This window comes from Colletes gigas, unplaced genomic scaffold (assembly GCF_013123115.1).
Source record: "Colletes gigas isolate AHSC1104 unplaced genomic scaffold, ASM1312311v1 Colletes_gigas_Sc00055, whole genome shotgun sequence".
Classification (NCBI taxonomy): Eukaryota; Metazoa; Arthropoda; class Insecta; order Hymenoptera; family Colletidae; genus Colletes; species Colletes gigas.
In genome coordinates this window covers 377,738-390,903 of record NW_025106684.1, presented here as the reverse complement: position 1 = coordinate 390,903, position 13,166 = coordinate 377,738, and the positions used below count along the sequence as shown (strand labels likewise).

The window sequence follows — 13,166 nt, the reverse complement described above, 5'->3', positions numbered from 1 at the left end:
TTGTCTAAAAATTTCACACCTCGAATTTTTTTCTAGAAAGTAGGTAGGATTTCGAAGGTATGTCTAATCACCAAAAATGCTTGTAATTGATCTGTATAACTAAATATAATTTTTTAGTATGATTTGAAATTTTTTAATTTTGTCTAAAAATTTCAGTATCTACTCGAATTTTTTTCTCGAAAGTCGATAGGATATCAGGAGTATGTATATTCGCCAAAAATGATTGTAATTGATCCCTGTAACCAAAAATAATTTTTTCAGAACGATTTGAAATTTTTTAATTTAATTTTTTAATAATTTTTTAATGACGCCTCAGTCAAGAAATTGATATTCTTGATTTTCGTCTTATTTTGGCCTCTAGAATCTCTCATTAAAATTTTTTCCAAGAGTGGCCGAACACCCTGTATAATGCGCATTAACAGGAGCGTCCGAATGTGCTGTTCATTTTCATTCTAGATTCGCAAACAAGCGGGTTTGTTGAGATGAACACCGTAACTGCGACCTTTCTTTCCTACTTAATAACGTCATCGCAAGGTAACCATGAAATTATTTCGAAGGATTTCTACGCGTAGAACTTGTTTGTACTTCTAAGTCTTCTTCGCGTTTCTTGTTTCAAAAGACTCACCAGACTCGTTATGCGATCCCAACATTCTACATGCACATTAAATTCCGTTAAAATTTCTTACGTACCGACGGAGGAAACGCGGTGTAAGTTCTCGCGTTTATCATTGTATTGTGACCTCTTTTGTTTTCTGTCGCCTACTTCTTTGAGACTTTCCAAACACGACGCAGAGTTTAGAGGTTCTCATTCTCATTAAGAATCGACGTTTCTTTTTTATATATATAAAAAAAAAAAATAAATCATCGTTAGAATTTGTATTTCTGGTGATGCCAACGATGCAATTAAAATATTTCTCATCGGTGTTGATAAACCAAATGGCTGAATTAATGCCAAATATCGGATTTAAGGTAGACGCGAAAAGTTCGCGAGTGACACTCACTGTATCTTATCGATGAGTTTTAGCACGGTTATCATCGGTAAAGCTTGAAACGTAAATTATATAACAATTTCATGTACTGGAAAAGTCTCATATTCCTGGGACTCGATCGAACCGGTAAATAAGACGCGCTATTGATTCTTCGTACAAAGACCGCAACAATAAATTCAGTTCTCTTTTTGCAGCAATAGAAAATATCGAAGATAAAAAAGTTCGAAACCTCAGAATCGTAATAGAAAAAGGGGTCGCGGAGAGGAAATCCAAGCTTTTCCATTGTTGCCGGACTCCGCGAGTCACATTTTCAGATAAATTTCACACGTAGATCGCTAAAGTAAATTGCAAAGAACTTTATCATAAATTCCGGTTGTATCATAACAGAAAATAATCTCATGCGTGTACGTTGAAAAAGTATCACAAAATCTTTCAAAACGTTTGATTAAAAAAAAAAAACAGAGTGTGTTAATAACATGCACGTTTTATTATATACGCCGCGTCCTTTCATAAATTAAAAGTAGCGAAGTGTTTCGCACGGTATTAATAATAAAAGCAGCCTTTTAAAAATGCTTGCTAGCCTGTCTGCGTAGTTGTCCGCGAAAGGAAAAAAGAAGCATGCGGGTAGTTCAGCCACCCTAGTATACGCGCGAATAGAAGGAAAAAGGCCAGAATAAAAAGTTTCTGAACCGATCAGTCTGCTCTAGCGAGGAAACTACTCTCCGTCGTTGTGTGCGCGCGTGCGCGTGTATATGTGTGAACACGTCTTCTTTGCGGAGTACGCATTATGTGCTTCCGTCTCAACGAAAATATGAGACATCCGGCATCGAAAGAGAATCCCATGGGGCAATAGGTTCCGTTCCGAGAAATGGCATGACGTAAAATCACGTTATGAAATCGTATTAATTGATCCGGTTCGAAAGTTTCGAAAGACATCATCGGCGGTTCTCGCGAGCGCACGCACGATTTGTCGTTCGACGAAGTCCGTATCGTACAAAAATAGTTTCGTTACGTTCGCAGAGCGGATTTCTACCGTTATTGCCGCAAAACGAATCTCCAACGACTAACGTCAATACGATTCCCCCGGTTGAGAGCCGCTGCCTTACGTAAGAGCCATTATCGTGGCTCGCGTCTTAGGAGATCGGCCGGCAGCGGCGGCGGTCTTGCTCTTCTCCGACATGGATTCCCTGGAAATCTCTCGGTCCGGTATAGATCGACACCAAGATAGACCCGTTAATATTTTGAGGCGGTACACACCGCGGGTATTTTTGTTCGTAGAGTCCCAAAGCGGCTTGGACAAACGCTGACATCATTCGTGCATGTGGAATCAAGGACGTACGAAGAAAACATAGTTACGAAGGATTCGCGGTCGCATGCTACGCGCCATAATTTCATCATAGAGGGCACTGCCGGGCTGGATATCCCTATTCTTTCGGCCGTTGCCGATCTTAACCACTCATATTTCGTTACTTATTATTTAGCGTATCGCCTCTTATGCCAACCTGAATGATTTTGCAATCGAGACCGCGAGGTGAATGGTCCCAGTGATTGGACGATTAAGAAAAGGATTCCATTGTCGAAGCATTCACTGTAGCGACAGAACTGAACATAATATACAGCTGTGCTCGTTTGAATTGGATAATTATTAAGTATACAGGGTGTTCGGCCACCCTTGGGAAAAATTTTAATGGAAGATTCTGGAGGCCAAAATAAGACGAAAATCAAGAATACCAATTTCTTGACAGAGGCTTCGTTAAAAAGTTATTAAAAAATTAAATTAGAAAATTTCAAATCACTCTGAAAAAATTATTTTCGGTTGCGGAGAATCAATTACAATCACTTTTGGCGAATACGCATACCCCTGCAATCCTATCCACTTTCGAGAAAAAAATTCGAGTAGGTACTGAAATTTTTAGACGAAATTAAAAAATTTTAAATCATACTAAAAAAATTATATTTAGTTACAGGGGTCGATTACAAGCTTTTTCTAGAAAGAAATCCAGTACGAGCGGAACTTTGAACGTTAATAAACTTTTTAACGAAGCCTCCATCAAGAAATTAATATTCTTGATTTTCGTTTTATCCTCGCCTCTAGAATTTCCCATTAAAATTTTTTTCAGGTATGGCCGATCACCCTGTATACAAGATATTGAACACTGAAAGTTTAGTAAATTGAGAGCGCGTCGTAATTAATGAATTTCATGATCGACAGGGTCCTCTTTTACAATTTACAATCTATTCTACAACACCATTATTGCAGTTTGTTTGATTCATACGTGCTTATTAAAATAATGTATTTCATTATACACTATTTATTAGTTATATTTGATATCTAAAAAATACGTAAGCAGTTTTAGAGAATCTAGAAAGAATGCCGTACCATTAGACAAAAGATTAAAATCCAAGGACTTTGTTCTTTTGCTTCGATTTATCAAGTTTATGTTAGGTAAACCTTTCTTTTCATTTTAATTTTACTCGATAACAATGTATTGAAACTAGCAGCTCCATTGCTGTGACTTCTGCCTGTTAATTAAAAAAGTTTCGCCAATTACACGCAATATTTATTTAAGCTGTATAACTGTTAAAACGTGGTGAGGAATGCAGTGTCGCCACCTATGAGACCGATTCGAATGGGACTTCCCCGCGCGACGATTAGAACGTTTGCTGTACTCGATCATGTTACATGCCTTTTTCATTTTCTAAAAGTTACACTACACGTAGTCTTAAAATATTATTAAAGTAATAATGAGTCTATAAATACATTCGTGTTAATAGTGGTCTTACCCAAACCATAACAAAATGTGTAATTAATAAGACTCGTAAAACCAGCATAAAAGAAAACTATTAAACGTAAATTTTTAATCGTTCCTATAGCCAATTGTTCCGATTTGTCTCTTACTATCACTCGTATTCGTATCCTTGGAACGTTTGTCATTCTTTTATAACTATAGCGTGTAGTATAATGCTCGGCGCTACGTTGTGCTAGTTTATTTATTATCGTGCATCTACATACTCGTTTATACAGGGTGTTCGGCCACCCCTGGGAAAAATTTTAATGGGAGATTCTAGAGGCCAAAATAAAACGAAAATCAAGAATACCAATTTGTTGATTGAGGCTTTGTTAAAAAATTAAAACGTTTCAAGTTCCGCCTGTATTGAATTTTTTTTTCGAAAATGGACAACATTTCGGGGGTATGTTTGTTCACCAAAAATGATTGTAATTGAACCCCGCAACCGAAAATAATTTTTCCAGAACGATTTGAAATTTTTTTTTTCGTTGAAAAAAGGCACCTAATTAGATTTTCGGTAAGGAATTTTTTTCTCGAAAGTGCGTAGGATTTCGAGGGTATGTGTAATGACCAAAAATGATTGTAATTGACCCCCACAACCAAAAATAATTTTTCCACACGATTTAAAATTTTTTTTTCTGTCGAAAAATTTCAGTACTTACTCGATTTTTTTCCTCGAAAATGGATACGATTTCAGAGATATGTCTATTCACCAAAAATTATTATAATTGACCCCTGCAACCGAAAATAATTTTTCCAGAACGATTTGAAATAATTGAATTTAATTGTTAATAACTTTTTAACGAAGCCTCCATCAACAAATTGGTATTCTTGATTTTCATTTTATTTTGACCTCTAGAACGCGCCATTAAAATTTTTCCCAGAGGTGGCCGAACACCCTGTATATACCGACACACAAGAGAAATAATTATTTTTCGTAACGTATGTGACGTTCTACTCTGGCATTTACAAACTGGTGAATAATGAATAAATATTTTTTTCGGTGGAAAAATTGTTCGAAATAGTATTTAAAATATTTTCTCTGTAAATTTTACCCCAGCTCTATGTAAATTTCTCGAGGGTAATCGCTTCGTAATGATTCAATTTCTTGAAATCCACGAAGGGAAATCAATTAGAGAAAATGATTCTCAGTGATTTAGAAGCACTAGATTAAAATAAAATTAGATTAGAAATTTTATATGAAATACTAAGATTGTGTGATTCGTTCATCGATAAAGATTTTAATTCCAACTGCGACGCGTCAATAATAAATTTTGTTCAATAGTTCAGGCATATTATACTTTTATCATTCTTTGTGGTCGATGGACACCGTGCGAGGATGTAAGGAATTTTCTTTAGAATTCGGTAGGCATCGAAAAGAGGCAAGCCATGACATCATTTTATCAGTTAGCAAAATTGTTGCACGTATTTACTGTTTGCAGAGATTGTCTATATCGCGGTAGATAACCTAATGTCCTTATACATACTGTACCCATTATCATCGAGTCGACACGTTATAAACAACCAAGAGAAAATTACGAATATTACTCAGCGTTGGTCGACGACTGTCACATTAATACTGTAATGAAGTTTTTTTTACGACTAAATTTGCATTTGCTTGGGAAGTTACTAAATGGGCGACGTCTCTGGCGTCGAAGGTGCTTAAGTAATCCTGAACGTTCGTTACACCCATTTCATTTCCCTCCTATTACACTGCCGATAAAATGCTAATGCAAATGGAAAACTAACCTCGTTCGAGAAGAATTTAATAACGTGCGACTGACCGCGTTTCATTAAACGTCAATACACAACGAAAGCGTAAAGGTTCCGAATATTATTTACTGTACGTGTTGCTTGTTATATCGACGCGTACGTTGTAACAAACGATCGTATACTGAAAAAGTACGTTCACTGTCAACAAGCTTGGGATCATAACAGGTAGGCAACGCACGATGCACTTTGATGTCTGCAGAGCAATGTGTCGTGGGACATGTGTTCGTACGTGTCTGTAGTTATCAGACGTCTCGTATCATTAATCGTTACGACCGATTACCGGCATCGCCTCCGACAACGAAATGTCATCGATATATAACGTTTGATCGTATCGATTGTTCGTTGTTTCGCTGATTCCGCGACGGGGCAAAAACGTTAGCGCTTAAAAACACGCGAGAAGAACCGTTTCCTAATTTCCACCTTCGACCGTTTCGCGTACGCACGATCAGCTCTACGGCAGCGTACGACCTTCGTTTTCTTTCTAAAGAGAATCAGGTTACCTCGTTGTTTTCGCAGTCAGAAGCAAGGGTACAGGCGGTCGAAGCGCCCGCGTCGACGAGGGCGACGTCGTTATAACGATCGTCGTTGACGAGAGAACATATCGAGGCCGTAAACGCGAATTTTACGACAGCGGTCGCTTCGTCGATGCACGTAAAAACGTTCGAAACGCTTCGATGACGATCGATCGTCCGACGAGGATGCTGCAGAATTTCCTTCGAGACACGGTGAACGGACCAGACGAACGAAAATCCAACCAGAGAGCACCCGTGCAATGTCGTCGATGACAGGAACGGGATATAGAACTAGAGACACTGTCCCACCGCCCGAGTCCTTTTACGATTTCCACGGGAAACTAGTCAGCCGGTTCGCGTTGGGCGGGCACCGTCTATCGTTTCCACGATCGTGAAACATCGACACCGGCATTCTATGTTTCCTGGCACTGTCAGCACTGCCGTCACCGTAACCATTCTCTCCGGACACCTCTGACCGCGAATCGCCGTGTTTTCGTCCACGGATTACTGACCCACGGGAAAAACGAGAGCGAAAATTCACGCGTGGCGCACCGTATATATCACGTTCTCACGCACTGCACGAGGGTGCCGTTGCACGACGGCGTGCTTTACACATCGAACAGTACGACGAAAACTCGAGTCGTCGAACGAGGTATTGCTCGATGGATCGTCGAGAGACTTCGAGGCGTCGTCCCTTGACGGCGCCACGAGTCGTCACGCCGGTGGTGCCGCGAAATTTCCTGGTATCAACCACCGTCCGCTATCGGGAAACCTCCATCGTTTGGGGGTAAAGAGGGTTGCTACGTTAGCGATTGCCAGGAACGAGCGAACCTTGAAAATCAAAGCACCGTTAGGGGTTAAAACGGTATGTCGGAAATTCGCGGCACAATATTGCGTTTTATCGCGACACGCGATTCAGATATGGAATTCGCTTCGTAGAGGGAGTTTACGACTACCGTTTTGGTATTTGCGTTCAACGTTTCGTCCACGCGACCAAACGATGAACATTACGTTCGCAGTGACGAACGAAAGTAACGACGCTGTCAAGTTTGTCGACAAATTATACGCAGATTGATATGAAATAAGAAAATATAGTTTCTGGTGGGGTCGAGGAAACTTTTGATGAAAAATCATCGATCGATCTAACCTTAAAATTACATTGAACTTTCGCAAGCGAGAAAAACATTATTCCGGCTGTAGTAGATTGTTTCTGTGGCAACGAATATGTAATAAATACTTTTCGAAGTATCGTCTGTAGAGTTTGAATGAGATAAAAGGAAGAAATGTTAGTTGTAAATGTACCTAAAAGAACTCTTCAGAAGTAGGAACACATCCGAAAGTCGAATGCAGTATATGTAGACATGTATCTTCTAATAGAGGGGTGATTAACTTCTACATAACAGTTCCTACTACCAGTCAACCGATTTTCTCACCACTAGACAGACAGGTTGCACACTGTAATCATACTTAGGTGTTAAAGCATCCTACGTCTCAGCTTTTTACAGTATGCATAGAGGGGGAAGTTAGGGAATAGGGGAAAGTAGGGTTAGGAGCCTCTCCTATCGTAATAGATCGAAGAACATTTAAAAGTGTTGTTTATAAAATATAATAAAAATTTCAATCACATGGGTCGATTGTAGCGTGGTGAAGATTCGATACTGACTTGTTTCCAAAGAACGTTCGTTCCACAATTAAACATGGCGTCGTAGAAACTATCTGAAAATGGCGTCGTAGGACCTATCTCGAAACGGTAATTTACGTACATTTTACTGTTTCTTTTTATTACACGGTCGTTTAACAGTCGTTACGGTATATTTAAATCGCATACTATAAACTATATTTTTCTAAAAAGTATCAAACACACGAATTTTAAATTTTCGACAAACTGTTCGCCGTGCTGAAAACTTTGTTCGTCACTGCACGTCGAGGCAAATGAATTCGAATGAGAATCATCGATCGAAATGTTCAGAGGAGATTTTCGTGAATGAGTCGCATCGGCGTATATGTTAGCAATTAATTAAAACAACGGACACTCACCTTGCATAGGACGCGTGGCAGCGCTGCGAGACATTGTTCGCTTAGTCTGTTAGGCTGCGTAGCTCTGAGTTTAGGCGCTTTTGGACGGAGTTTGTAGATATGTTTCACGGGGAAGTGGACGCCTCTTAAAAGTACATTCCCGGCGCCGCGACGCTGGTCGACGGCCGGCGTCGTAGAAAATACATCAAACGTACGGCACGGCGGCCGTGGTGTAAAAACGAGGGTAAAAAATGGTCCGTTCCTGCCCGACGGAATCTCGTCCTCGAGGACGACACTTCCGTTCTGACGGTGGTCTTCGACGTTGGACGCCAGGAACGATTGCTTTTCGACGCGGATGATAACGCCGGCGTTCCGGCCACCGTGGCAACGATTGGCTTCGCGAGAAATCGAGGCACGTAAAGGATGACGACGATGCGTAGCCGGTCGTTCCCGTCGTACGACGAGCATCAAGCGACGGATGCCTCGATATTCGACGGTAACGTTGACGAGGGTGCGTGGAACAATACGGCGTCCCTGCGTTCAGGTCGGATATTCTGCGGCTAAATAATGGTGACAGGATATCCGGTGTGGGGGGTACGGGGGGTCCTTTGGGGGTGGCGTCCATGTGGGGTGGATGGTCACCTCCTTTCTTTCCTCTCTCCTACGACCCACCTCCTCCTCCAGGACCTCCTCGTCAGGGTGCCCCAGCTTTTGGTGTCCGAGAACACCTCTCCTGCTCGTCGCCAACTCTCACCTACTCCCTCCCACGCTGAACTTGCCGAGCACACGCTGCAAAAGAAAAACGTGACATTGGTGAGCGGATCGGGACGCGTTTCGAATACGTTTAAAATTGAAATTGATACTGTTGGGAGTGAAGATTTGTTCTGCAATAGACAGGGTGTGTTCGGCCACCCCTGGGGAAAATTTTAATGAACGATTCTAGAGGCTAAAATAAGACGAAAATCAAGAACACCAATTTGTTGATCGAGGCCTCGTTAAAAAGTTATTAACGTTTAAAGTTCCGCCTATGGAACGGTAATCTGCGGAACAGCTGCGTGCATGCGATGGTGTTTCACACCACAGACGAGGTGTATGAGTAGATCTTACATCTTATGGACTTTCGTGGTCCGAGTTGACTGCCATACCGACCGGAAAAAAATATTCAAATAGTCCTATAAAAATTATTTTTAGCTATGGGGGTCAATTACAATCATTTTTGGTGATTAGATATACCCCTGAAATCCTACGCAGTTTCGAGAAAAAAATTCAGGAACGTGCGATCTTTCGACGAAAAAAAAAATTTCAAATCGTTCTGGAAAAATTATTTTCGGTTGCGGGGCTCGATTACAATCATTTTTGGTGAATAGACGTAACCCCGAATTCCTGCGCACTTTCGAGAAAAAAATTCGAGTATGTGGACTTTGTCGACAAACTTAAAAAATTTCAAATCGTTTAAAAAAAATTATTTTTAGTCGCGAGGGTCGATTACAATCATTTTTGGTGAATACACATACCTCCGAAATCCTACGCACTTTCGAGAAAAAAATTCGTAAATGCCTAAATTTTTTAAAGGAAAAAAAATATTTCAAATCTAACTGGAAAAATTATTTTCGTTAGCGGGGGTTAATTACAATTATTTATGGTGAATAGATATACCCCCGAAATCCTACGCAGTTTCTTGAAAAAAATTCTTTACCGAAAATATACTGTGTGGCCAGAAATGTTTTTTCCGAAATTTCAAGCGTATGTTTGGACGACTTGAAGGATGTTAATGTTTCAAAATGATAACAATGCGTACGAATGGGACTCTAGAGCCCCAGAAAAGAGCTCGTACACCTCGTCTATGGTTCTCACTCATACAACTGTAAGACTGCAATGCTAGGATAACTGTAGTCGTTTCTACTACTATGAGAGGAGACTCTCCTTGACACACCCACGAAGCTCAACGACGAGCGGACCGTGTAGTGTAACCCGATCTCGGCTCGAATATAGTTGAAACAATGCATAGACAGTGCATAATGCAAAGATGAAACTTTTTTATTTTTGCTTTTTTTTTAATGCAACTTTTACCAATGTACTTGCGAGAGTTTCCCGACTAAAATGAGACCAAACACGATATAATTTGTTTTTAACCTACTTCTGATAGAGTACAAGATCGTGTTAAATATGATTAAATACGTACTCATTAAATACGCAAATGTGATCCAAGTTATATCGTGTTTGGTCTTATTTTAACCAGAAATACCTCAATAATACATTAATAAAGCTCCCATTAACAAAAAATAAATAAGTTTCACACTGTGTTAATCTTATTTATCCCTCACGCTGAAAATTAACCATATTCTCATAACTGCGATACTTCGATATCGTGTTTCTCGTAATTATTCAAGATTTGCTGTATCACCAAACATTCGAATCTCTTTCTCTTTTATCCGCTACCCTTTTCTACGTTCGAACCAATTCCACTACACGAAACTGTTAACATTCTCGTGTTACAAATTTTAGCTAGACCACGGAAGGGCGAATATTTACATTTGCAATCAATATTTCACGCGATAAAACAAAATCGTGGTTTGCGATCAGTTAACGTTGTCATAGTTGTAATTCGTTGAAACTAAACCGTTCCCGCGAAAACTGCGCGGTGCGATTATCGTGTTTTCTTTGATATCAAATTGTGACATTGAGAACGTTTGAGTAAATCGATCTAAAAATGGTACTCCATTACCGCGGGGACGTTTGGTTGAACACGTTCGTCGTAGAACAGTTCTTCCGCAACGTTACATGTCTGTTAAAATGCAACCAGAGACATACCCTCGCCGATACATAATTTATTCAACGTATGATTATTGTATGAATTAATATAAGTTCTACCGGTTCGTACAACAATTTTAATGTACTTTACAGCTCCGATCCACTGAATTATTGGACGAATTGATTGCACTTTTATTGAACGAAAAACGCATAATATTTTCAACAACTACCGGGTGTGCTTGACCATACGGAACATGAAATCCAACATTTAAGAGAAAGCACGAAGGACAACGATAACGTAACTATACCCAGTTAATCTATAAGAACAAACAAACTGAGCCGGTCGTGAATCGAAAGATAGTCTTATTACGTATGCTCGTATCATTGATTCGAAAACTTTTCAAAGCCCTCTGACGTGTCCAAGTATGTACAGAAATTTTCTTTCCGCCTAAGTTTATTAATGACATAACGGATGTTTATGCAATAATTACACTCGTGTAAATGTCCGTCTGAAAATAAAAAAACAACCTTAACGTCGTTGCGAAGGTTCAAAATTCTACAATAATATAGTTTAGATATCTTTTATTTTAAATTTAAATTATTTACCATTTTTACCATTAAGGCGTTAAAGAAGGGAATGAAAATTTTGAAATGAAACCGTCTATGTTGTGGGGAAACGTGAAACAAAATAAACCCCTGTCGGTGAGTTACCATTTTAATCTCTAATGTTATCGACTTTTAACTGACTTTCCTTTCGAGTCTCCGACGCGTGCCACGAAAGGCTGATAAAATCTGTTTCGCGGAACAGCGTTTCAGAAATTACGGTCGCCAGCAGAAGCGGTGGACAGTTTGAATACCGGTTCAGGTAACATTACAGCTTTACATTGTCACGAGGACTCGGTGGATCGCACCTGTCGCGATTAACAAAAGAGGAATCGTGCCGCTAACGACGCTGACCACCGACCTACATGTACCGTTCCGCCATTGACGGATATTTTTCATTCTCGTTGTGCCTCGTGACCTCGATAAACGGGAGGTAGGCAGAAACACGAGGCCCTACAGGGTCGCGACCCCATCGACGTACCGTCAGCAACGTTGATCGATCGTCAACTCACTCTCGAGGGTCCACCATTTCAAAATTTCACTATGTCAGGTAAACAAATCGTCTCTTACTTTTATTTTTGGAACCTCTGAATGCGCCCCTAATCGCATTAGCAACGCCAACATCGATCTACGTAATTTTTCGTACGGAGCAATCGAGCCATTTTTGCTAAAATTAAAATGGAGATCGAGAGTAGAAGGTCTTCTTTAAATTTGTTTCAAATCTATATTATTTTTTCAAGGGTGGAAACTTTTAAAAATAGTACAAGTTTTCCGTTTCTTTTTTTTATCTGATGGATTATGAAACGGACGAGAATTTTTATCGAACGATTTTGGGGATTTGCTCGATCGTCGTGTCGCGGGGTGCGCTCGCGATGACGTTCGAAGGTTTCAGCTATCGGCATGAATGAGACTTTAACGTGTGCTTTATCCTCCCTGGGATGTTAATTGAGTTAACGCCGTGAACGCCGTGTGCGGAATGAAATCTGCAACTTGAGGCTTTGCAAACGTTGCAACAGATTTCAGCGCGATCAAGTAACGTTTTACGTCCGCGGAACCGCCTCTCTGCGGTTCGAGAGTTACACTTTTGATCCACGACACGCTCCAACCATTCACTTTCTCAATGCAGGCAGTTTCTTTTAACGCGATCGAGGATACGACGAGAAAATTAAAAAGAAAAAACAACTTTTTCTAGAGTCATACCACGACGTTTCAAGATCTACGAGATTTTTTTTTTAAACGTACTATCTATACAAGATGTTCGGCCATTCCTGGGAAAAATTTTAATGAGGAATTCTAGAGGACAAAATAAGACAAAAATCAAGAATACCAATTTGCTACTTGAAGCTTCGTTAAAAAGTTATTATAATAGTTATAAAAGTTATATTAAAAAATTAAATTAAAAAATTTCAAATCATTCTGACAAAATTATTTTGAGGTTCTGGGGTTAAATACAACCATTTTTGGTGAATACACATACCCCCGAATTCCTACGCATTTTCGAGAAAAAAATTCAATACCGAAAATCTAATTTCAGGCGTTTTCCGAAATTTCATGTGTATCTTTAAAACATCATAACTCCTGAACAGATTGGACGATTTTAATGTTTAAAAAGGCAAACAACGCGCATTTTGATGGACAATATGTAGAAATTCCAAAAATATTCGCAAAGTTGTTATTTAACCCCGTAAAGTGAGAAAACCCCCATAAAAGTGGTCCAATTTTCAAACAGCCAT

General features: G+C 39.7%; 1 protein-coding gene across 8 annotated transcripts in view; it reads right to left on the bottom strand.

Moving 5' to 3' along the window:
* Nucleotides 1-13,166, bottom strand: part of LOC122403496 (phospholipid-transporting ATPase ID) — a 124,347-nt gene that overhangs the window by 35,359 nt on the left and 75,822 nt on the right. For 6 of the 8 annotated variants that reach the window (XM_043407039.1, XM_043407041.1, XM_043407038.1 and 3 more), the window contains exon 1: nucleotides 6,052-6,740. Coding sequence is in view for 2 of the 8 variants with exons in the window: in XM_043407046.1 (XP_043262981.1) it covers nucleotides 8,101-8,134 (34 nt within the window). In the remaining 6 variants the exon portion in view is untranslated. Of the gene's footprint in view, nucleotides 1-6,051; nucleotides 6,741-8,100; nucleotides 8,869-13,166 lie in introns of those variants that run through there. The other 2 variants (XM_043407046.1, XM_043407045.1) reach the window with 1 other exon arrangement.